General features: G+C 43.8%; 1 protein-coding gene across 1 annotated transcript in view; it reads right to left on the bottom strand.

The window, feature by feature from the left end:
• FNDC3B (fibronectin type III domain containing 3B) overlaps positions 1–26,492 on the bottom strand; it is a 512,453-nt gene that overhangs the window by 206,010 nt on the left and 279,951 nt on the right. The window contains exons 5-6 of the mRNA XM_082249863.1: positions 26,195–26,435; positions 23,219–23,503 (exon numbers count right to left, since the gene is read on the bottom strand). Of these exons, the coding sequence (XP_082105989.1) occupies positions 23,219–23,503; positions 26,195–26,435 (526 nt within the window). The remainder of the gene's footprint in view (positions 1–23,218; positions 23,504–26,194; positions 26,436–26,492) is intronic.

Genomic DNA, 26,492 nt, shown 5'->3' with positions numbered 1-26,492 from the left:
ACCATATAGACCAATTTGTTCCATCAGTGAGCAACTGCTACTCCAGGGAAGGCCCTGTTCACACTTGAGCAACTCTACTGAGCAGCGTTTTTATAGTGCATTTTTGTAGCGGCACTATTCATTTGAATAGACCTCCCCCTGTTCCAAAAAAACGCTAAAGAAGCTCACATACCAAATTCTGGTCATGGGTCATGGGTCAAGCTCCTTTTGCGTCGCACATTTATGTACATTTTTTGCACAGGGAACACATGGTAAAACACGCAATTGCTACCCGCTTTTAGGGTGGCAATAAAAAATAATGGCACTGTAAGTATGTTGCACATTTTAGCGTGTTTTTTTGTACATTTTTGCTACGCCCAGGTGTGAACGAGGCCTTAGTAATGAGAGGTCGTTTTAATAGCATGGTTAAGCTAATTAAATTCACCTATGAAACATATTAAAGCAGGGTAGAACCAGGGAAGAAGGTTTTTTGGTGCTTGAGCATCTACTTTCCTTTATGCCCCACGAATTAAAGATAATAAGCAACTTAGCACATGTAAACATATCAGCTGCTGCAAAGAAGCCCAGTTCACCTACACGCTACACCCCAGCATTGGAGCTTGGTCTCCAACTTGTCTTTTTGTCACTTGACACTCTGGAAGAAATGTACTGCACACAATATCTCCCAAGAATCTATACATAGACTATACTTAGACATCAAGTATCATCATAAGTTTGATAATGACATGGAGCTTGGGCACTTCTCGAACACCAGTGTACAGGAGCCCAGAAAGTCTTTTATTTTGGTTCCTTTAAATGGCATAATGAAATGTGCATTTAAAAAAACCATGTTTGTTTGATTTTCTGCAGAAAACAGTACTGTAAGTAGTGCTGTTCCAGCCAAATAAAACTGAATCATAACTGTATGTTCTTAACACTGGTGTGTCCTTGTCCAAGATTTACCATGACTTGATTCAACACATCTGGCTAATGAATGCCTTTAACATTGCATCATTACTCAGGATAATATTAAAAATTCTGAGTGTTGACAAACTTATTCAGGCCTCTAAGGAATGATCTTTATTCCCAATTTCTTCCTGGCATCGATATCATACAGCTAGCATTTGCTATTCCTTGATATATACATTAATAGGGTTCAGGAAACCCTCTTTAAAATACCATTGCTATGAAAAGAAAACTTTAACATTTCATCTGGGAACAGCTTTTGGGAACTAGTGCTCACTGACAGCCTAAGTATTGTGCAAGCTTAGAACAGACACAAAAACCATTGTCTCCAAGGAACAAATTGGAATGTGCTTGTGTATAGACATAAATGTGGGAAGAACCATTCAAAGAAGTTGCTTAAAAGTGAAAAAACTGAACTTAAAAAGGTATACATTTTTTCCAAATATTGTTATATGACCTTGATTCTGGAATTGGAATCAATGAAGAAACTACTGACTGAAGGCATAACCTAAAAGGATACTAAAGCCTCGTACATACGCAACAAATTTCCGCCGACCGGTCGTCCGTCTTTTGTCCAGAGTGGTGTCTGTTGGTTGGACTTTGGACTGCACACAAATTTTCCCGCACAACAGAATTCTACTTCAGAAGTGATGTCATGTGTTGGATTGCTTTCTTTGTGTTCTTTCTTCTCTGAGCATGCCTAGTCTTGCTCATAAGATTTTTCCCCATCGAAATCTGTACTAATGAGACGAAAATCGGCCGTGTTTTGATGGTCGACAAAAATTATATAGCCTGCACACCAGGATTTTTTCAGCCGAAAAGTCGGAGTCGGTTGTCGGAAGCATCATACTAACAAGCCGAAAATCGGCAGATCGGTCATCGGACGAAAATTCCCGTCCGAATTTCGACTCGTGTGTACGAGGCTTAAAGGTCCAGCTTTACATGTTATAATAGCAAAAAAGGGAGTCAGAGTTCTGCCAAATGACCGTACGATAATCTAATATATTTATTAGGAAGTACCATCTTCAACGTTTATGGCTTGTCAATGGTTTTAGGATATTATGAACTATTTTATCTCTTTGTTCAGCTTTACATGTTACACTTACCTGCTCTGCGCAGTGGTTTTGCACAGAGCAGCCCCGATCTGCCTCTTCTAAGGTCCCCTGCCTGCGCTTCTGGCTCACCCCCCCCCGCCAGGTGCCTCTATAGCAAGGCGCTTGCTCTGGGGGTACTCGTGCATGCTTGCTCCTGAGCTGCCTCTGTGTGTTCATAAGACACACAAAGCATGGCTCAGTCTCCCGCCCCCCCCCCCACTCCCTCCTCACTGGCTGTGTTTGACAGCACTGTGAATCAATAACTCCTGCTGCTGTGTCTCAGCCAATGAGGACGAAGAGACCCAAAAGAACTGCTGCTCTCGTGCACATCGCTGGATCACGATCAGGCTCAGGTAAATATTTGGGGGGGGGGGCTGAGGGGGGTGCTACACACTGCAGGTTTTTTTGCATGAAGGTAAAAAAACTTCAGCCTTTACAACTACTTTAAAACATACTTTTTTGTATACATTAATGTATGCAGTACATCTCTGCATTTGCCATGTTTTATCCCTATAAAGATCCTGCAAGTACAGAAAAATATATTTTAATCTGTCAGTAATGCACTCAATTCCTAAGTCCTGGTTTGGACTTGAGGTAAATTTATCAGCCCAAAAGACGCAAATAAGTAAAGTTCATTGTTAACATATTTAAAGCTGAAATCCTCAGACACTGATGTAAAGGAGGGCTCTGATGGGGACATTGATGTATAGGGGACTCTGATGAAACCCTGATGTAAGGGGGACTCTTATATGGACTCTGATGTAAAAGGGGACTCTGATGAGAACTGTGATCTTAGGGGGGACTCTAATGGGGATACTGATGTTAAAGGGGGCTCTGATGAGAAAGATGTAGAATGAATATTTTTTTGCTGCACCTTTAATAATGGCTCATTCGTAATAGATTGTCATGGAGGATTCAAATATGAAAAAAATCATACATTGTATTATTTACATAAGGCTAAAAGCACGGCCCTGCAGAAAAAGCTGATATGTTTCAGCCTAAACAGGTGGGCCATATATTAAGCAATTTTCTTTCTTTCAACCACGGGTTAAAGGAAAGAAAATTTGCTTGATACAAGAAATGGGCAATTTGGGACTTTATATGAGAACTGGCGAGCACTGCACAGTGTCTCCATCCCTGTCAATTGATCTTGTTTTTCAATTGACAGGGATGGAGACACTGTGCAGTGCTCGCCAGTTCTCATATAAAGTCCCAAATTGCCCATTTCTTGTATCTTACTAGGGATGGAGACGCTTGCTTTACAGGCGGGTGTCTCACTCAAAGTCCCCATTTGCCTATGGCATCTTTACTAAAGGGATGGGGGTGTGTGTCTCCCAGCTGATCACATTTAGTTTGCACCCCATGTTTTTTTTGTGCAGCCATGCGTTTTTCGTTGCCAGTCGTGGATTGGAGCAGGTGGGGGAGGATTGGGCGTTCTCCAATCCCATCTGTTTCCAATCCACCTATTAGCAAGCATGTACTTCCCTTTGTGAAGACACTTATACACTCAGGTTGCGCAGTGTTATTTAGTGTTAGGTTCTGCAAGAACGCAGGATGCCTTGTCGCTGGCCTTGCAGCTTCCGCATGCATTTGCAAATATGTGTTAACTAAACTCCTGCTTTTAACTTACTTGTTAGACAGGTTTATTTTGGTTTGTTAGCAGACTGGTGGGTAAGTATTTCAAACTAGGGATCGGCTGTTTTTCACACACCCTCATTTATCCCATCTCGTTTTTCAATTGACAGGGATGGAGACACTGTGCAGTGCTCGCCAGTTCTCATATAAAGTCCCAAATTGCCCATTTCTTGTATCTTACAAGGGATGGAGACGCTTGCTTTACAGGCGGGTGTCTCACTCAAAGTCCCCATTTGCCTATGGCATCTTTACTAAAGGGATGGGGGTGTGTGTCTCCCAGCTGATCACATTTAGTTTGCACCCCATGGCTTTTTTGTGCAGCCATGCGTTTTTCGTTGCCAGTCGTGGATTGGAGCAGGTGGGGGAGGATTGGGCGTTCTCCAATCCCATCTGTTTCCAATCCACCTATTAGCAAGCATGTACTTCCCTTTGTGAAGACACTTATACACTCAGGTTGAGCAGTGTTATTTAGTGTTAGGTTCTGCAAGAACGCAGGATGCCTTGTCGCTGGCCTTGCAGCTTCCGCATGCATTTGCAAATATGTGTTAACTAAACTCCTGCTTTTAACTTACTTGTTAGACAGGTTTATTTTGGTTTGTTAGCAGACTGGTGGGTAAGTATTTCAAACTAGGGATCGGCTGTTTTTCACACACCCTCATTTATCCCATCTTGTTTTTCAGAAAATTTGCTTGATTCCCCCATCAACACAGTCAACACAGAGGTTTCCCAGCCATCAGAATACAATAATTACTGTCCATAGCTATGAACAAAAAAAACTTGACAGGCTGGTTGTACTGAAGTCGAACAATAGATTGACTTCAGTACAACCAGCCTGCCCATAGGTGAATTGAAATTTCAATCTGTCTATGGTTGGCCCTAGTGATTGCAGTTTTTTTTTAAATTACTTTACTTTGTTTTACTTCAGTTCTTCCTCTGTTGTTTTGAATCATAATATGGTGATTACAAATAGAGCTCCAAGTACAAATTATTCATTCATTTAAATTGTATCAATTCTTTTATAAAACTGACTTTTTTTTTGGCCCACGAATATTTGTAAAATGTAGCCTTTGTATTGAAAGGTTTGGAGAACTGCTCTGTCTACAAAAATCTTAAATACTCTCGTTTTTACTTTCATTATGCCTGTCTAAAAAAAGATTGAATAATATGTGATAGCATAAGAAGGAAAGAGAAATGCAATTATTCTGCATATTCCGCTGGTAAAAAACAAAAGATAGGTACAGTTATGCTTGGGCCCCCAGAAGTCTACCACATGAAGCAGTAGAGCTCTCCACGCTGCTGCCAAATATTAGCATCTGACCCATTGCATGCTAGTTTTTTGTGTGGTTTCTGCTCAGCTAGATACATTTTGGAGAAATAATGTGTGCATTCATTAAAGCTAGACACCAAACACAGATTTTTTTTTTGTATAAAGGTAAAGGGCTTGAGCTCTGTCAGAGTTTTGTTGCTGCCTGCTACCCAGTTGAGTGTCACAAGAAGAAGGGGTATGGTATCCCTCTGATGGGGACTGGGCCAGTAACAAAAGCACATTTTTAAGTAGAGTGGGAAAGGTTTAGAACATCAGTTGGGTCCGTTTTATTCTTTTCTGTTTTTTTCTTGTACCAGTGACACTGGAAATCTATTTATCTTTAACGTGGTGTCACCAAGCCAGGATGTGAGGACATTCCCAGCAAGGTGACGGAGTGCAATAAAAACTTTACAAAGGCTCTGACTCTTACCCACTCTGTCAAAAAGTAGAAAAAAGCTTTGGCTGCAGTTGTTTTTTTAATATATTTAGCCCTCAACAGTAAAGTTAGTTCACCTTTACCCAAAAAATTGCCAATGCAGGTAAGGGGTTCCTGTAGATAAAACCAAACTTTACAGCTCTGACTAACATTAGATAATGCCCATACTATCAGTGTAGGCCACTTACATACCTCCCAAAGCCTGGTAGGAAACCTCAGAGAGATGGCATCAGCCCAACCTGCCATGATGTTAGGACATTGCTAAGACATTCCCAGTTGCTATTACTCACCTCCACCCTGTCTTAGTCCATAGGGTTCAATACTGATTTGGCTCACAATTTGCAGCTACAACAGCTTTAACTCTTCTGGGAAGGCCATCCACAAGTTTTAGGAAAGTGTCTATGGGAACGTTTGACCATTCTTTCAGAAGTGCATTTGTAAGGTCAGGCACTAATGTTGGAGAGAAGGCCTGACTCGCAGTCTCCGCTGTAATTCATCCTAAAGGTGTATTATCTGACTGAGGTCAGGACTCTGTGCATGCCAGTCAAGTTCCTCCACCCCCAAACTTGATCACCCATGTCTTTATAAACCTTGATTTGTGCACTGGTCCAAATCAGTGGAGGGGGCGATTATGGTGAGGTTTGTTTTATTTCAGGGGTTGGGCTTTGCCCCTTAGTTCCAGTGGAGGGAACACTTAAGGTGTCAGCATACCAAGACATTTTGGACAATTTAATGCTCCCAGCTTTGTGGGAACAGTTTGGGGATGGCCCCTTCCTGCTCCAACATGACTGCGCACCAGTACACAAAGCACGGTCCATAAAGACATGGATGAGCGAGTTTGGGGTGGAAGAACTTGACTGGCCTGCACAGAGTCTTGACTTCAACCGGATAGAACATATTTGGGATGAATTAGAGCGGGTCCATATCAGTGTTTCTCACCTCACAAGTGCGCCAACTCTGGACTTAAGTGGGCCAACTCAATATTGAACCCAGACTGGAATGCCATTAAAGTTCATGTGCTTGTAAAAGCAGGTGTCCCAATACTTTTGACAATATAGTGTAAACGGCCTACACACCTATAGCAAGGGCATTACTTAACTTTGGTTAAAGCAGCACGGTTTGTTTTTATCTACAGCCCCCCTTACCTGCATAGGCAATTTTGAGGTAAAGGTGAACTAACCCTTTAAATTCTGTCAGTTGACGCTTCATGTTCTTTTCTATATTCACCTTTACCTTTTACCTTTAATATACTGTATATATTCAGTTAGCAACTGAGTTACAAAAAATATTTACTGAAGCTTGCATTTCAGGACAACAGTCAAGGTACAAAAGCTTAGCATTAATCAACAGAATAAGCAAATAGCACAGATTTCCCAGCATGGAGAAAAAACACATCAAAGTCCTTAAGGTAAGGTAATACAGCACAGAAATTGCTCAACAGATTGACCCTGCCACCCACTTAAATTGATTACTGATTGGAGTTTACGGGAAGACCACTGCAGGCATAATCTACATGACCAATGCAAGTCATGCCTGTGGCTATCAATGCTCATGGTACTTATAGTTCAACAAAACTGGAGTGCCAATATTGCTTTCCCCTGATTTAAGATATTTAAAGTGGTTCTACATTACCTGCATTAAGCAAAGCTGGCCATAGATGGAGCAATTTTCTTTTGTGAAACCACTGTGTTCTCTCAGTTGTGGGGCAGGGGGAGCGATTGCTGCCGGGAGAACACAGTGATTACTGCTAGCAGCTATAATTGCATGTTAAATCTGACAGGTCGGTATACCCAAGCTGATTGATGGTACAATCAGCCTGCCCATACATGGTTCCAATTTCGACTAGTTTCTGCTAAAATGGTCAAGATTCGAACTGTCTAGGGCCGGCTTTAAAAAAAAACGTTTACTAATTGTTTGTCCCCCCACCCCCCACCTCTTCTAAATACTTACATGCGTCTTACATCGATCCAGCACTTTGCCCGTCTACAGCTGCATTGGTCTCTCTCCCTGCTCTCACAGGACAGGTTGATGTCTATTGGCTCCTGCTCCTGGCAATGAAATCCAGTGAGGAAGGATTGGTAGGGGGGGGGGTTGTTTGAGCCACACTGTGTGTGTCTATTGACACACAGCCTGGCTCGGGAGTGAGCCTGTGTGTGTGCCACCAAAGCACAAAGCTTGCTATGGGAGCACATTTAGGAGAGTAGGAGTGGAGAGAACCAGCGAGGGACCCCAGAAGAGGAGGAAAGGGGCCTCTCTGTACAACATCCTTGCACAGAGCAGGTAAGTAGAAACTTGTTTTTTCATTTTAGGTAAAAAAAAAAATTGGATTTTTGTCTTACTGTAAAATCCTTTTCTCTGATGTTCATTGACAGACACAGCACCAGAATCTTCTTGACCATTGGGTTGTGCTGCCCTCTACAAGAGTAGGACACTAAGCAGGAAAAAGCTTTACCACGCCTATGGGGCAGTCCCAGGAGGTATACTCCCACTTCCTGCTATAGGCATTCAGTTTAGTTGAAAGCAGTGCCAGATGAAAAGTAACCCAACTTAATAGAGGGGTGGGTGCTGTGTCCATCAATAAACATCAGAGAAAAGGACTTTACGGTAAGACAAAAATCCAATTTTCTTTTTCATTCCTTAACGGACACAGCTCCAGAATGTTCTTGACCATTGGGACGTCCCAAAGCAATGTCAAACATGAGGGGTGGGAAAAAAAACACAGCAGAAAAAAATTCCCAAAAGGCTAAACCTAGCCAACCAGGTAACATGGAGCTCAATCAAAAACAACTGGAGCTCATCTGAAAAAAACATAAACAGCGGCCTGCAAAATGTTGCAGCCAAAAGCAGCATCCGCAGATGCCAGCACATCTATTGTATAACATTTGGTAAAAATTTGTGCACAGACGACCAGATGGCCGCCTTGCCAACCTGCACCACTGAACCTTATGGCGGAAGGCCCAGAAGGCACTAAGAGCCTGTGCAGAATGCGCCTTAACAGGGAACATGGAATAGGCCTGCATCACTGCCCTTCTCATCCATCTGGAAATGGTTTCGGCAAATGCGACCAACCCTTTGCGAGGTCCATTCGTAATGACAAAGAATAGGGCCGATTTCCTAAAGGAGTCGGTTGCCGCAAGGTACACCCTGATCGCCTGACCCACATCCAGAGAGTTCAAAGCAATCTCCTTAGGATGTTCAGGCTTAGAACACAGGGAAAGCAACACAATGTCACATTCAGATGGAAACAATCTTAGGAAGGAACGACTGACAAGGGTGGAGCATCACTTCATCTCTGTGAACCACCAGGTAAGGTGAACTACAAGATACGACACCCTGCATGCAGAAGTAATAGCCACCAAGAAAGCTACCTTCTGGGACAATGTAAGCAGAGGAAGCTCGCAAATATTTCCGAAAGTCGGGTACTGGAAAACCGATAGCACCAAATGGAGATCCCACGGAGGCAACGGAGACCGTACTGGGGGAGCCAAGTGGAGAACCCCCTAAATAAAGGTGTGGACCAAAGAATGCGCAGCCAAAGGACGGTAAAAGAAGACCGCCAAGGCCAAAAACCTGGCCGTTGATGGTACCCAAGGTCAGACGCTGCTCAACACCCTGTTGGAGAAATACCCAAATCTGAGCCCCCGAAATGGAATGGGGATGAACCCCAAGAGACTCGCACCACTCAATGTACGCCTTTCAGTGCGATGGTAAAACCTTCCTAGAGGTAGATTTTCTAGCCTTTTACAGTGTGGGAATCACCGATTTAGACAACCCCCTTTCCTTCAACACCTGGCTTTCAACAGCCAAGCCTTAAAGCCAGCAACTGTAAAGCAGGATGGAAGATTGGCCCCTGGGCCAATAAATCTTCTCTGAGAGAAAGTCTCCAAGGGGAATCCGTGACCAGCCGTACCAGATCGGCATACCAAGACCGGCAAGGCCAATCTGGAGCCCCTAGGATGACCTGATCTCTCCTGCCTCGATCTTTCATTGAAGATTCTGCAGAAGTTTCAGCGGGGGAAAGGCGTATATCAGAAGATACTGGCCCCAAGGAAACACCAGTGCGTCTGTGACGTCAGCCAGAGGATCCCGAGACCTTGCCACAATTCTCTGTACCTTCCTGTTGAGATGAAAGGCCAACAGGTCCACCTCAGGAGTTCCCCACCGGAGATACAGCTGAACCTTAGAATGCCAGCTACCTTTAGAGCCACCAGGACACTTCTTGTGCCCCGTTCGTGATTGACATACGCCATGGCCGTGGCATTGTCTGATTGAATCCTTACCTGGCACTCCTGAAGGCGATTTGTCTAATGAGCCAGACAAATCTTGTCGCCTGAAGTATTAATCAGTAGTCTTGACTCCCCCAGAGTCCAGATCCCTTGAGCACATCTGTGCCCAAAACACCTCCCCACCCGGATAGGCTGGCAACCGCCAGGACCACCGTCCAGTAAAGGGGAAGGAAGGATTAGCCCTGTTCAAGTGCCAGAGAGCAAATTTGAATCCCGGCTCAACAGGATCAGATTATCTAGAGACTGTGGATCCTTGTTCCACTTGACAAGAATCTCCCTTTGCAGAGGCTTGACTGGAACTGTGCAAACGGAACCGTCTCGAAGGTAGACACCATCAGGCACAGTGCCCGCACGCAAGTCCAGAAAGAAAACCGACTGCTGAACAACAGGAGCAGATTTGCATCCTGCAGCTTTGGAGTTTTTGTTCCCCTGGAAAAAAAATACCCGGGCTGAAGCCGATCCAGAGTCAGACCCAGATAGTCCAACTTGGTGGACGGAACCAGAGCAGATTTTTGGAAGTTCAATTTCCAACTAAACTCCTACAGAGTCTGCACGGTAATTTCCAGGTTGTCCTTTAGAGCAGTCGGATACTCTGCTCGCAGAAGGAGATAGTCCAGGTACCCAGCACTGCAATCCCCCCTGCCGCTACAATGCCAACGCCGGGGCCAACACTTTTGTGAATCCCTGAGGAGCTGAGGCGACCAAAGGGTAATGCCATGAACTGAGCATGCTCCTCACCCACGGCAAGTGGAGGAATCGCTGATGACCGACATATATTGGAATATGAAGGTAAGCGTCCTTGATGAAGGAATGCCACTACTGTACAAACGGACCCCATCCTGAACTTCTGTACCCGCAGAAGCGGTTCAAAGCCTTGAGGTCTAGGATTGGACGTACCTTGCCTTCCCTCCTGGGAACTGTAAATAGGCTTGACTTGAAGCCCTGAAAACGTTCTAATTTTGGAACCGGAACAATCACCCCTTGTAGTAGAAAGACTTGCTCCGCCCCGAAAAGACCCAGCAGGCGGTCTGGGTACAAACACAGTTTGGAAGAAAAGAACCTCACTGGAAAATAAGACCGATACTCGATCTTGTAGCTGGACCAGATCAGCTTGTGGACCCACCTGTCTTAAATCAGGGAGGTCCATGGGTCCGGAAGAAGCGAAGACGTCCCCCCACCTCAGGCACGGGTGAGGGTGCCCCTTCAGGCAGAGGAGGGGCTTATCTGCAGGTCTGGAAGAACCCGCTCTCTGTGAAGAGACTCCTCACCCCTGGCAGCCTGTGGAAGAACAGTAATCTTCCCCCCTGTAAGACCCTTAACAATATCATCCAGGAAGATCCAAACAGGTGGTCCCCAAAAAAGTGGAGAACAGATAAGGCCATCTTGAAAGACCAGCATTTCAGCCATATCATACGCCGAAGGACCACTGCTGTCACGGACAGCCTAGAAACCAAGGGAGCCACATCCAGAGAGGCACCACAGACAAACTGCAAACCCTAGACCAACTGGTCCACCAGCTCGCAAGGGCAGGGGGAAGCTGTTACCCCTCTAGATCCTGGCGCAAAACTTTTCCCACTCCATTAAAGTCGGGACACCAATGTTATGGTGAACACTGGCCTAAGGACTGAACAGGATACATGTGGCGGACCAAAGTCTCGCCTCCCCCGTCAAAGGGGTCTTTAAAAGCCGGAGTATCCTCCACCAGAATTATTGTGGCGTTATTCGGCCCGAAAACATGATAATCCACCACAGGTGGGATTGTCCACTTTTTTAACAGGGAGTCTTCAAAGGAATACCGTCTAGAAAAAAAGCTTAGGCACTGACATACTGCATTCAGGTCACTGATTTGCGACAATTTTGTCAAGTAGGTGGAAAAAGGGGACACTTTTTGTCAGTTTTGGGGAGCTGCGGGTACCAAAGAGAGGCGGCACCTCCGACGCAGCACGGTAGACCCACGGTGACCCTAGATGGGCTGGGCAGAGGGAGGGGAATCTGGGGGTCCCACTGTCCCAGGGAGGGTCCCACGTCCACCCCAAAACCCTCAAGGGGGAGAGGGGGGACAACTCCTTACCATTCCGCTCCTGGACAGATCACCCATCCACCAGAATGGGGGTGCTGTCGGCCAGGAGGAACGCAGCCACACAGGCAGCGACCAGGTCGTATGCGTCCTTGTGAGACGTTTAACTCGCAGGCCAGCCCCCGTTCAGTGGGGCTATGTCGCGGCCGACCTAACGCAGAGCAGAGGCCTGCACGCGCTCGCTGGCCGGACTGGGGAGACCTTAAAGATCTAGAATATCCAGTCCATTGCCCAGTCCAGCAGTTGATTGTAGTTCTCACAGAAACAGAAAATAATAAGAGGAAAAAAATTCAATTTAAAAAGGAAAAAAATGCTAGGACCAGAGATCCCAGCAAGGAACTAGGTCCTTACTCCTGACTAGGCATAAAAAAACTGAATGCCTATAGCAGGAAGTGGGAGTATACCCCCTGGAACTGCCCCATAGGCGTAGTAAAGCTTTTTCCTGCCTAGTGTCCTACTCTTGTAGAGGGCAGCATAACCCAATGTTCAAGAAGATTCTGGAGCTTTGTCCGTCAATGAACGAAAGAAAAATAGGGACTTTAAATCAAAAATAGCAAACCATGGAAACTGGTTACCACTGACAAGCATCTTAGTTATCAAAGAATTGTAAGAAACTTTAAGAATTATGTTACAAGTAGTGTAAATCCATCTGACTATCAATGTCTTCTGACACAAGGAAAAATCAACTAAGTATGCTAAAATACACAGCCAAAAAGCATGAATGCTTTACAAATAGGGCTATATTTCATCTCCGTAGGTGGAATGGCTGTATTTGGGTCTGCTGATGTTTGTTTGTTTATTTATGTTTCCTTCATCCAGGTTTGTGGTGTCTAAGGGTGATATTGTTCACCAGTTATGTATGGGACTCCCACGGCACCACCCTTGGCAGCTCAAGTGGCAATGAAATAACTAAAAACAAGTCTGCCAAACAGAGTTCAGCGTTGTTAACTTACCAAATGTCTTCAAATATTGCATCGTGTGTCCTCACATCCATTTTCTAACCCTATTAACCCGTGCGGGGTTCAGAATGTGCTAAAAACGTGTTACATTTCACGAACATGCAAGGGATGATAAAATACATAGTCTGCACACAATGCCGGCAGTGTGCTCTCACCAGTCACCTCACAGCCTCCTTTCATCATGCCACAGTCTGTCCCTTAACCCCGGAGAAAATGACAGGAACAGACACATCATTGACCACACAGCTGGAGACTGCCTGCCACCAATGGAGGAGACACTGTGCTGTACTTGTCTGATATAATTATAAAGCAAATTGCTATAATAAGTGGAACAACTTCTACCGTGCCCCTCACTTGGCAACGATACCTTGGCTGTGCAGAGAAAAAAGTTATATTTATACTCTGGACTAAAGTAACCAATTATTGCTCATCCTATGATTGAATAATTGCAAAACTGAACTTGACTGGTTGCTATGGGTTACTGCATTTTGCACATCATCGCTACTATTAGCTAGTAAAGTTTAGCTGTTTACCATCATAGTATTACTGAGCTGCATGCAACCACTTCACTATTCTGGCAGCACAGGCTTGTTGTGGTCACTAAAACGTTTTAAAATATAATTGCACCTAAAGGTTCAATGCTACTTTTATAAGCGTTTGACATTAAAGTCCATTGGACATTAAAGTCCACCCTAACACTAAAATCCCTGCATCTACAGACATCCACGATCTAACACTTAAGCCCCGTACACATAAGTAGAAAAACGACCGATCTGCCGATTTTTGGCTTGTTAGTATGATGCTTCCGACAACCGACTCTGACTTTTCGGGCGAAAAATCCTGGTGTGCAGGCTATATAATTTTTGTCGACCGTCAAAACACGTCCGATTTTCGTCTCATTAGTACAGATTTTGATGGGGAAAAATCTTATGAGCAAGACTGGGCATGCTCAGAGAAGAAAGAACACAAAGAAAGCACACCAACACATGACATCACTTCTGAAGTAGAATTCTGTCGTGCGGGAAAATTCGCGTGCAGCCTAGAGCACATTCCAACCAACAGACACCACTCTGGACAAAAGACGGACGACCGGTCGGCGGAAATTAGTTGCGTGTGTACGAGGCTTAACCTATCTAACCCTGTATAGAAGAAATCAGTATACCTTTTTTGAAGCTGATCCGGTCTCCAGCAGCGGAAGCTCTGTAGAGGACAACAGCTGTGAAATGAATGGGAAGTGACGTCACCCATAGACTTATTATGAGGCCTCCATTGTTGGATGTGTCCTCTGCACCTGCCTACACAGCGAAGCCAAGGCTGACAGCTCAGTGTAGGATTGTATTAGATTGGCTTCAAAAAAGGTAAGCATACGGATTTCTAATTTACAGGGCTAGATAGATTAGTGTTAGATCGTGGATGTCTGTAGATGCAGGGATTTTAGTGTTAGGATGGACTTCTACGTTAACCTATGTGTCCATGGAGGAGCTTTTGAGCATCAAAAATACTTAAAAGTACCTAAACACGCTAGGCGGGTTCCCACATTGATGCATTTTAATGACCATATTTCTGGTAAATAGAATGTATTAATGCCTGATGCGGTAATGTGCATAAACGCGCAGGCAAAAACACAGCTTATTACCACGTTTTTGCTGTTGCTAGACTCCTGAAGGAGAAAAAGCGTCAATAGATTATCGTGTGCATACAGGGCCAGTTCACACCAGTGCATCAAAAATGCATCGATAGTAGGTTATATGGTTTTCAATGGCATAGTTCACACCAGTGCAGTCAGTTCCAGTGTGTTCCAGTTCCAGAAAAAAAGTAGAATTTGCTGCATTTTTTCTGCACTGTATTGTACTGGAATGCAATAAAAAGCATCAAAATGCACCGGAACGCACCTAAAAGCACCAAAAACGCATTGGAACACATGTCCTTATTTAAGGTTACAAAAAAGAGGGGGAAAAATGCACCTGATCGCATCAAAAATGCACCAAAAATGCATAAAAACATACCGTGATTGATCACAGCAAGCATTAATGGCTCCCATTACTGCCTCTGTGTCCTGTGAGGAGAGGAACAGACAGCAGATGGGCACAGCACTGAATCGATATAGGACTCGTAGGTATATAGGGAGGTAAGTGAGCGATGCAAATTTTTACTTTAATGCAGGGAATGCATTAAGTTTCAAAAAATGTCTTGAATTTAGAACGGTTTTAAAGTAAAAAAATGCCCCCCAACCTGTCCTAGACCTCCCCCCACCGCCCCTAAACACTTACCACATTCCACAGCTTTTCCCAGCTGGGGGTCTTCTCTCCCCTCTTCTTACTCTCACTATTTGGCTCCCACTGCTGTCTGCCTAATCCTGTGAGGAGAGAGCAGGGGGTGTGTCCAAGCTACGCCATGTGTGTCTATGGACGCACCCAACCCAGCTTGGGAGCGTATGGCTTGCAAAGGGGGCACTTGCAGGAAGAAGATGTGGGCAGTGCCGGTGGGTGGGGAGGGGATAAGGAATAGGTAGGGGCGCTCTTTGAAAAATAGTTGCACAGAGCAGGTAAGTATGAAATCTTTTTTTATTTTACTAAATAAAAAAAAAATAAAAAAAAACTTTAAATCCTCTTTAAACCTTGGCTAGACTAATTGCAGCTGACAAACCTATTTTGACATCTGATATTTAAATGTGAAAGGCAAACATTTTTAGTACATTAAACTGTTTTCGTAATTGAGTAGATAAGGCAGAAAAGGGCACATTTTATTTTTCCTTTGTGGTGCAACTGGGTGCAAAGTAACAATTAACATGGATACTATATTGATTTACCACACCGAATCACATTCTACATACCAACACTGTAAAAGAGTAAATGAAAAGAGCATCTCATAAAGAGAGTTGCTATAGCAAGACCGTCAATGCTTTATTTTAGTGTAATGTGACCCGGAGTCAGTGAAATAATTTATTGCTGTTAGCCGACAGTACAGATACTTTAATGCCCATTAAGAATGAAAGTCTTTGTCCCATGCAGTGAAATTCCAGACCCCATGAACAAAATACCCATCAAAAAGGAACAAAGGCATCTACTGTAACAACTGCACAGGTGTGTGATCTTCCCTGCCGCTCACAGACTATGTACTGCTGCTAACAAATCATTGTGGCCTCCAGAAATGACTTACTGAGCTGCTTCTCGGGGTCTCCTAAGAAAACAATTATCAAATGACTGATACATTCTCAGGTTTGTCACATTTGCAACTTTTTTGCTTTTTTTTCACCTAAAAGCTTCACTGAAAAGAAAAAAACAAGAATAATGGATACCTTTACGACGTGTTCATGTTGGGCAGCCTTGCACAATGCAATCCCAATGTACTGTATAGGCAAGGCAAAAGGCCTGGTTCTACTATGGCAGTTCACACCACTGTGCTGCATCCATTACGCAGTAAGTTTTTTCAGCGCGGCATAATGCAATGAAATTATGCACTGCAGCAAATACACCTGAATGAAATGTTACTTTGTTCTTAAAGCGGAGTTCCGGGCACGAAAACGTTTTTTCAATAGACATACCCCCGGGACAGTCAGGGCTAGTACATTCCACAATGGCTAGCCTCTGATCTGTCCCGGTTCGCACTTACCTGCAAGAAGAAATACTCACTTATAAAATTTCTTCTCCAGCGTTGCCATCTCTCTTGTGGGCAGCTGAAGCCAACGCGATTCTCTTCCGCGTCCTCTTCCGTGTCTTCTTCTCCCAGAATGCGCCTGCACCGGCCCCTCTCGTCACTTCCGGTGCAGCGCCGCATTCCTCCACAGCTTCTGGGCATGCCCAGAAGCTGTTTAGCAGGGAAAGCGGCGTCGCCCCGGAAGTGACGAGCGGGGCCGATGCCGTCGCATTGATTCCTGGGAGCGATGACGTTCAGCTCCCAGGAATCATCGCAAAGGAGGAAGTGACGGCGGAGCCGCGGCACAGAGGGAGGAAGTGAAGAATATGTGAGTATTTTCTATCTACAATTACAAGGTGAGTAAAAAAAAAAAAATTATACCTAACTATCCAATTCCTTTTCAGGTGAAGAAGATCCAGCGGATGGGCACAAAATCGATTAGGTCGATTTTGTGCCCGGAACTCCGCTTTAAGGGCTCTTTCACACAGGCGGACCGTTCAGATCCGCCTTTCCGTTTTTTTGGCGGATCTGAACGGTCCCCCCATGCATCCCTAAGGGGCATCGGATGTCAGCAGAGACATGTCCGCTGACATCCAATCCGTCAAATCTGGACTGATGTAAACCCTATTTTCCATTCGTCCAGCGGATCGGATGGGATCAGATGAGAACGGACCAACGGTCCGTTCCCATCCGATTTCCCCCATAGAGATGCATGGGGAACTGCATGGGGAGATGCGTGTGAAAGGGGCCTAAGAAAAATAGAGTGCAATGTGCTGTTTACAGTCCAAAAGCACTGCTACCTTTACATCACACACCAGCAGCAGTGCACGCTGCTGGTGTAAACCACCCATCAGGGGTTATACAGTATAGTATATCAACAATGTCTTAGGCCTCATGCACACTGGATGTTTTTACAGCTGCTGTTTTTGGCTTCAGACGTTTTTTTCTGCAGCCAGTAAACTCCCCAGCATGTTATCCTATGTGTCCATACACACATAGGCTGTTATCAGCAGTTTTGGCAGGGGCGTTTTCTGGCTGGGAAAAAAACTCAGATGGGTTTTGATAGGAGTTTTTCAACTGTAAAACTGCTCCAAACTCTGATAAAATCTGAAAATGCTAAAAAGACGCAGATATTTGGCATGTATCAATGTTTTAAGCCATAAGCTTTTGTGGGAGTATAGTTTTGCCAAAAAAAAAAATCTAAAAAAACGCTACAGCTAAAAAAACACTACTGCAAAGAATCTGAAAAACTCCTTCTACAGCTACAGCTTTCTTCTGGCGTTTTGATAACGGCCAGTGTGCATGAGGCCCTAAAGTGGTAGTAAACTTTTCCCCAAGGAAATGTTTTTAAAAAATCTCCCTGTAGGGTAATATGTGCCAAATAACAACTTAAAGTACATAAAAAATTGCAGTTTGTCTCTTAAAAGCTCATCGTGTTTCAGCTGTTAAGCTGGATACACACTATACAATTCTCTTCATATTTCTTCCTTTAGACTTACTAAAACCATATAATATGAGGTCAGATCTAAACCCTTTCAATTTGTATGCAGTCAGGCAGGCCCTTGCACTACATAGTTGAAGGTAAATCTAAAGGAAGTCTACCAACAAAGGTTGTATAGTGTGTATCCAGCTTTAGTCTATAAAAAGAGTTGGTGCAACCTACATACATGTATTGTACAGTAGTGATGGTCATCTCCACCTAGCAGCCATCTAGTGGCCGGCATACACACTAGAGTGCGTGCACGGGAAACCTAAAGAAACCTGCGGGAAGGTGGGGTCCACAAAGTTTCAACTGCCTAGGGGCCTTCACGGAATTGAATCCAGTAGTGATCACTCCACCACTAGATATAAGATCATTAGTCATCTGTAAAATGCAATGTAATATGGCTACCTGGAGAAGTTCTGCACACAGAATGTGTAAAGAACACCCCCCTAGAAACATAATTTCCTGCTTCTGTGATTTGCTCACTGATTTTCCCAGAAGTCTGCACTAAGATACAAGTCAGATTTCTGGCATCCCTTGCAACAAAAATGTCATTTTTGGTGAGATACTCCCAATAGGAAATCACGTCTAAAGGCATGCAGGTCCAGCAGATTTCCTCATTAGTGGCCTGCAGGTGCAGCAGCTGATTGATAATTATGAAACTACTCCCATTTGATTCTCTTTCCTACATGAACACAGCCAAACACACAGGGATTTCTTAAAAATAACAAAAGGTAGCAATCTGCAATGAAGGTTGTTATAATCCTTGTAATGTACATAGATCACCCAGAGGGGGAATGTTTTTTTCTCAACAAAAGTGGAGTTACGCTTTAAATTGTACCTTTAGACAATTTTTCTAGTTTTGAATAGAGTGGGAATAGATTATAACCTTTCCCCCATGGGAATATAGTACATTATATTATGCTATACTATAGCTGTAAATACACTAAACCCTAATTCCACACAGCATAAAACTCTGTCTTGCAATACGTTTAGGCATGTCAAGCTCTTGGGTGTTCTCTCATTCCATTGGCCTGAATATCAATTTATTTTAGCATTTATGTGCATTTACACACATTTAGGCACGTCTAGAAATTTTTCTGCCAAAGCGCTTTCCTCCTGAACGCGCAAGTGATTTTTTTTTTTTTATTCTTTGCATCTAACGGTAAAGTTACTGTCTTCATTATCTAACAGAGACACACAAAGCCACCATTGCACGTTTACTCCCACCTGCCTTGGTAGAGGAGTCTCCTTATGTCCACAGAAGCTCATGCCACTGGCGGCAAGCCACTCCCATGCTCCTTCCCCTAGCTGCTCAGTGACATCGGCTGGAGACTGCAGTGTATCCGCTGTACTGTGCATGTGAAAGGCTCACAGGAAGGCATGTGAAAATTCAGGGGGACCTGGAATCAGCAGTAGTGGGCAGGAGTTGTACATGATTTTAGTACAAAGTGGTTTTTTGGAAAAAAAAAAAAAAACAAAGTGGTTAAGTCGTAAAGTCGTAAAGTAGTTGTAAAGCCTTACATTTTTTCACTTTAATGCATTGTGCCCTTTTTCTTACCTGTGCCCTATCTGATCCAGCGATGTGCATGAGCACAGTGGCTCCAGCCGCTGTCTCTCTCCTCATTGGACAGATTGATAGCAGCAGGAGACATTGCCAGGGGGCGAGGCTGAGTCCCGCTGTCTGTGTCAATAGACGCATCAGGGGGACTTGGGAGCCAGCCCGCATGAGTGCCCCCAGAGAAAGCGGCTTTCCATGGAGAACTCTGATGAAGAGGAGGTGTCTGGAGCGCTGGCGGGGCACCCCAGAAGAAGAGAATTGGGGCTGCTCTATGCAAAATGATTGCACAGAGCAAGTAAGTATAGGCATGTTTGTTTGTTTTTTTAATTAAAAAAAAAAAAAAAATGAGGGTTTACAATCCCTTTAAGAAAAAAATGTACTTGGTAATGTTACAGTGTTTGACATTACACAGTACTTTTAAAAAAAGCCTAGGGTTAAATACTTCATTAAGACTATAGCATTAACACCATGCTGAAAAACAAGCTGCTTTAGGAACTATGAAATCAGCCCTTTTATAAGTGAACTAAGCCGGCTGAAAAATTTGACTCCAAACCTATATAAGAATCAGTCATTAACAATGAGAATCCATTGTTACATGCTCATCAATAGCAAAGTAAGCATTTGGGAAAGAAAGACAGCCCTCAAAAAGGCTTTTTTTCCTCCCTCTCTTATTCCGGTATACACAACAAATATCTATATTTTTAGCACAATTATTACACTATTACACAGGAAAAAGAATGCTATGTACATTTTTTCCAGGGCATGAACACCAGGTCAAAGAGTCCATTCCCTTCCTGTACAGTCACTTACACCCAAGCAAAGACAAAGTTATAATCTTCCCAAATTATTCTGGCTTTGCTCCATCTACAGAAGAAACTGTAAACAGGCTGATGGAGCAACAAAGTCTTCTCAGTTTGGCTGTTTTATACCCATTACCAGTGTATCTCATCGTTTCTTAAAATAATATATAACAACCAATGGTTTCAGTCTACATTTTATGTGATACATACATATTTTTATATTTCCCTTTTCAAGTAGGTCAAGTATAAGAATGTATTTTTGCATGCAACAACATGCACATTCAGGCGTTTGCCAAGAAACGCGGCAAGAGATGATCAGACTAGAACTAACATACAGGCTGGATTTAAAGGGAATTAAAATCATTTGCATGTATGTACAGGCAACACACCTACACAATGATACGACTGTCATTATGGATAGGTAAACAAATGTATACACAAGGCCAAAAATAATGTAGGAGTAACTCAGTGCTTCAGGGCACAGACTGACTATAATAATAATGTTGGAGACGCACGTGTCATCCCTCTGTGAGCTTTGAAAGTGTTGCCTAGGGCAGTCAATCAGATTTCAGCTGTCATTTTCCAACTGCAGGCTACCAAACTAAAGCAAAGCTTAATTGAATGAGTTAAAGTTAGAAGATTCTGAGTGCTCCAGTATTAGTAACCCCCCCCCGTTTGTCTAGCTATCGACAACACTAGTACTATCATCTAAGGCCCCTTTCAGATGGAGCGGATCTGTCCAAGTGAAATTTGCCTGCTCAGCGGGGGATCTCTCCGCTGATCTCCACTGAGCAGGCGGATGACAGGTCCGTGTCTGCTCCGTTATGCAGAGCAGACATGGACACAGCCCACTCTCCTCTATGGGGCCGTCGGATGGAAATGGACTGCATGTCCATTTCCATCTGATCAGATCCGCTGGACAGATGGCAAATGTATCCCCATACGTTTTTTTTTTTTTTTTTGCGGATTTTATCGAATTGTATGCCGGCAGGTGTCAGTCAACACATGTCCATTAACGCCAGCTGCCCGTAGAGATCAATGGGTTGTCCGATAGGGTCCACCTGAAAAACTGACAGACGGAGTCAATCAGTCCGCTAGTGTAAAAGGGGCCTAAACAGTAGTGAGAGTTGGCTTGAGAAATTAATTTCTTAAGTGTTCCCTGAGCTGTAATGCACACAAAGTCTTAATTATGCTAGCACCCTACAAAAATGACTCATAGATAGTGTATATAGAATATGTTTCTCAATATTTGCATTGTTTATGGGGAGGTTTCTTTGGCCTCAGGAACTGACCATTCAGGTCCACAAAGTGAACAATTCTAAACACATCCTACGGTCTTCTATGTACATTTGTATACTAGACGTTCATTCAGAAGCTTTTACAAGCTCAACCTTTGGATGCATTTACCAAATCATGAACAATTAGCATTTTTGGTCCATTTAGAGTTCGTTTTGCAAAGTCGAATGTATCTGAATTGATGCAAATGCACCTAAACCAGGTTTAAGAGCCCATTCACACCAGAACACTGTGGCACATTCCCTTCATGTCTCCCGCACTTTACGTGGACGTGCTACGCTTGGGTGCCATTAATGGTTCCCTAAATGCATCTCACAAAGTTAGCACCTTTGCAGCCAAAAAAACCACATGGTACTGCAGTACCATGCCGTTTGATGCATTGTGAGCTGAAAAAGTAGTGCTATCACTACTTTTCCCACGATCCGCTACATTTGTCAGCTCACTGAAATGAATAGGCTGCCAAAACCAGAATGCACAGGAAAACGCACAATCCAGTTTGAACCGGTCCCAAAGCAGCAACATCTGATCTCAGAGAAAAGTGATCTGGGACCCTAACAGTCCTTTCACATGATGTGCGGTCCATTCTCTGCTCAGCGGGGATCGATCCGGAGCAGTCAGATCCCTGCTGCTCTCTATGGGGGAATCGGGTGAGAACGGACTGCCTGTCCGTTCTCATCTGATCCCATCTGATCCGCTGGACGGATGGAAAATAGGGTTTCCATCCATCCGGCTTTCACGGACAGGATCGGAATCGGATAGCAGTGGGTGCCCCATAGGGATGCATGGAGGATCCGATCAGGTCTGCCTGAAAAACAGACAGGTGGATCTGATTGGCTCGTTCGTGTGAAAGGGGCCTTAAGGTTGTTTATATTTCCCAGAAAACTTAAGAAAAGCCAAATGCAGGAGTGCCAATGTGCATAAGGCCTTACTGGTTTCAGAAAACATATTAGGCATTAGTACACAGGCAACACAACAAACATTGCATTAGAATCAAAGGTGCATTGGCTAGTGCGCTCAGTGTTCAACAACTGCAATCACCTCATCTGAACTTGCAGGCACAAGTCCAGAGTTATTGAGGCTAAACCACAGCTGCAGTGCATTTTCGCCCATAGACACGCATTAGACACGTTCAGTGCAGTCCCAGTTTGTGCGGACACAGCAGCCTATTAATTTGAATGGGCTACTGTATCCGTGGGAAACGCAGGAAAAAGGCCCCCTGCAAACGCACTGCGTGTTTAGATTCATAGGAATGAATGGCAGCCCTGCGTATCTGTAAAAAAACTGTGTTTTCTGACTGCGGGTGCAGGAACAGGTGTGATTCCCCCACAAGTGTGAACCTAGCCTTCAGGTGCTCTACTTTGTAGATTTCTAACACCCCAAATGCCACCTCTGCTTCTCCTTGGTCTGTGTTCTGTACAGCTAGACATGGGCAGAATTCTGGTGTGTTGGAAAAGCCCATATCTATCGACCACACTGCCAATGCAAAAAAAGTAAAACTGATCTAGTATGTGCAATGATCCAAATCAACAAGTCATTTTTCAATACACTGCAGATCTAAAATAAGATGTCTGATAGTTTGCTAAGGTTACTGCTTTCATGTATTGTCACTTGTATTAATAAATAAAAGTGTTTGCCTTCCATCTAAAAGTTGTGAAACAAAGCATTTTTCGTAATAAAAGGAGTAAATGAGGTAAGCATACAAACCTTGTTGTGTTTCTTGCTCATTTGACTTTGGACTGCTTCTTGCTCTGCGGTCAGTTTTTTTAAGTCCTGTGACACTGTTTACACTTCCGAAACTGGCTCCGTTGTGAGCTTTGCCATTGCCATTGTACACAGTCGTACAGTTCCCTATATGGTTTTTGTATATAGTGGATGGAGGACTGTTCAGACGGTTTTGCCTGTCGATCTGTTTGAGCTTTTTGTGTTGAGGCTTGCAGTACTGGTCTTCTCTTGTGATATAACTGGACATCCCAAACAGTGGTATGATTTCTGAGTATAAAGGAAAATAATTGTTATATCATATGTAAAAAATCAGGCTCACTTCTGCATAGAAATCAATCAGCTTCTAACCTCAGCTTGTTCAATTAAGCTTTGGCAATAAAACTTTGAAACTGATTGGTTTCTATGCAGAAGTGAGCCTGATTTTGCACTCTCCAACTTTAGTAAACAAACCCCCAAGTGTAATGTAGAACTCTCCCTGAATATTTTTTATTTATTTGAAATGTTAAAACTTCCTAGAAGTTTTTATTGCTGCCAATACAGCTGTAGTGCTGGACCTTGCCTGGAATAATTGTCTATGATTGTTTTAGTTATATGGGTAACACACTACTGGTAAGAGGTCCAGATACAACTTTATTCTATTAAAAGTCAGAGGGACAATCCAAAGAGTTTCCAACATGTTTTAGGGGTCCAAAAACACCCTCTTCATCAGGGCTTGATTGAACGCAATGTGAATAAACTAGAAGTGATCTGGACCTTTAAAAGTGAAGTATGGTTCTTTAAAAAAATAAAAAAAATCATACTCATCTAGATGGCTGCAGCAACGATCCAAGCTGCAGCTGTCCCCCGCTGCCTCTTAGACCGAGAACTGAGCGATCAAAGACCGCTGATCACTCAGCTATCAGTCCTCAGGATGTAGAGAGCTGGTGACTGTCAATCAGCGGTTCTCTGCTCTGCCCCTCCAGCGTTGGGCCGTGGAGGGGGGTGGGAGCAGCTGGCTCAGGCTCTCAGCCTGTCCTCTTTTGGAGTCCTGCATTGGCGCTGTCTGCGCCTCCTCTTCTCCGTCTGTCCTCATATCAAACTGATTGTTATGGGGGTAGACATGTGGGCTTGATCACAACATGGACTCTGTGCACCCATAGACACACAGCATGGCTCTCGCTCACCCCCCGTTCCCTTCTCCTAAAAGCATTTGATTGACAGCAGCAGAAGCCAGTGGCTCTGGCTCTGTGAGTAGAGAGAGAGAGGAGAGATGCAGCTGTGCACAGCATTGGATTCATTGAGTATTTAAGGAGGAAGGGTGAGCACAGCAAGTTGTAAAAAGTTTCTTACCTTAACCGGTTCTGGACCGCCCACCGCACACCGCACATATACTGCGGCAGGCTGGCCCTCCCGCATGAACCGACATAGGGCTACGTCGGTCGCACGCCTGCAGCTAGGGGGCGAGCGCCCGCCGCCGGTGGCGCGCACCTGCCCCCACTCAGTAGCTGGGATTCCGATGCATGGGGCAGGCTGCTCCGATTGTCGCCTGACACCCGCGATCGCTCCCCGCTGAGAGAGAAGAATGGTCAGCTGTTGTAAATACAGCTGAACGTTCTTCTCTCTGGAATGATCACAGAGCTCCTGTGATCCTTCTATATAGGATCACATGTCTCTATGGTCATTTCACAAGCCCTGCCCCCATACAGTTAGAATCGCTCCCCTAGGCTCACATTTAACCCCTTGATCACTCACAGTGTTAACCCCTTCCCTGCCAGTGTCATTATTACAGTAACTGTGCATATTTTTAGCACTGATTACTTTAGTAATGTCACTGGTCCCCCCCAAAAGTGTCAAAAATGTCAGTTAGGGGTCTAATCTGTCAGCCGCAATGTCGCAGTCCCGCTAAAAATCACAGATCGCCGCAAATACTAGTAAAAAAACAATACAAATGACATAAATCTTTCCCATAGTTAGTAGAAACAATAACTTTTGCGCAAAAATATGTAGCAGAAAACACATTTTTTTGGGGGAATGTTATATAGCAGAAAGTGAAAAATATTGTTTTTTTTTACAGAATTGTTGCATTTTTATGTTTATAGCGCAAAAAATAAAAATCGCAGAGGTGATCAAATACCACCAAAATAAAGCTCTATTTGTGGGGGAAAAAAGGCCATCAATTTTATTTGGGTACAGCGTCACACGACCGTGCAATTGTCCGTTAAAGTAACGCAGTGCCGAATTGCAAAACATGGCCTGGTCATTAAGGGGCAAAATCTTCCGGTCCAGAAGAGGTTAAGGCAGGGAAAGTATTAAAGTAAAAAATGTTTTAGCTTTAGATCCACTTTAAGGCTCCATGCGCACTGGGCTTAAAAAAATGGCAGTTCCGTTGGCAGAAAAAAAACATTCATGTAGAGCGTTTTTTTGTACATAGTTTAGATGACTTTAGGAGAGTTTTGCATTTTTTTTATGATAGAAAGTTCCAAACAGAAACGCAAACCAGAAGGGTTTTTTTTCTTGCCTGTAAACGTCGAGCTCAAAATATGCCTGTAATCGTCCTAATGTGCATTGACATAAAGGATAACATTGAGCTGCTTCTACAGGCAAAACACAAAACCCCTGTAGTAGCAGTGATTTTTTTAACCAATGGAGCCTACCTAAGGCATCCCTTTCTGCAGCAGGTAAAAAAAAAAAACTACTAATTTTAAGCTACAGGGATCAAGAGAGAGCATTATACAGCTACAGGTCCATTTATAACAAATACATTTATTTTTTTATGTCACTTTGGTATATTGACTCATCAGAAATGCATTCATACAGACGTGTAAAGCTTTTTAATAGGTCAACCTAAAAAGTTTAAAAAAATTTTAAAAGCTGTCAAATGTGTGTTTCCACCCTTTGGACACTTTTGTTAATAGAAAGTTGTTCTATACATACTGTATGTTTTAATGACGGAATTACCTTTAAAATGAAGCCATTTACCTTGCTCTCCATAGATTGTGTGGGGAAGATGATGCGGGTAGAACTGGGGAGGTATATCCCCTGGCCCCGTGACAGGCGGATAAAACGGAGAATGGGAGTTGTGTAGGAAATGCGGATGGTGTGCAAGGTATGGAGGTAAATGATGAGTTGGAGAGATGGCAGATGGATAGCTGGGAGGGTAACAGTCCGGGGATTGTGGTGTAACCACTACACGTCGAACTCCAGTGCTGTCTTCTAAAACCTATAGAAGAAAAATATTCAGATATTCAGGACATATTCACACAAAGAAAAATAAAAC

The sequence above is a fragment of the Pelophylax lessonae genome (genome assembly GCF_965119305.1).
Source record: "Pelophylax lessonae genome assembly, chromosome: 3".
Lineage (NCBI taxonomy): Eukaryota > Metazoa > Chordata > Amphibia > Anura > Ranidae > Pelophylax > Pelophylax lessonae.
The sequence above is the reverse complement of the archived record's forward strand: the minus strand, read 5'-3'. Positions and strand labels throughout refer to the sequence as shown.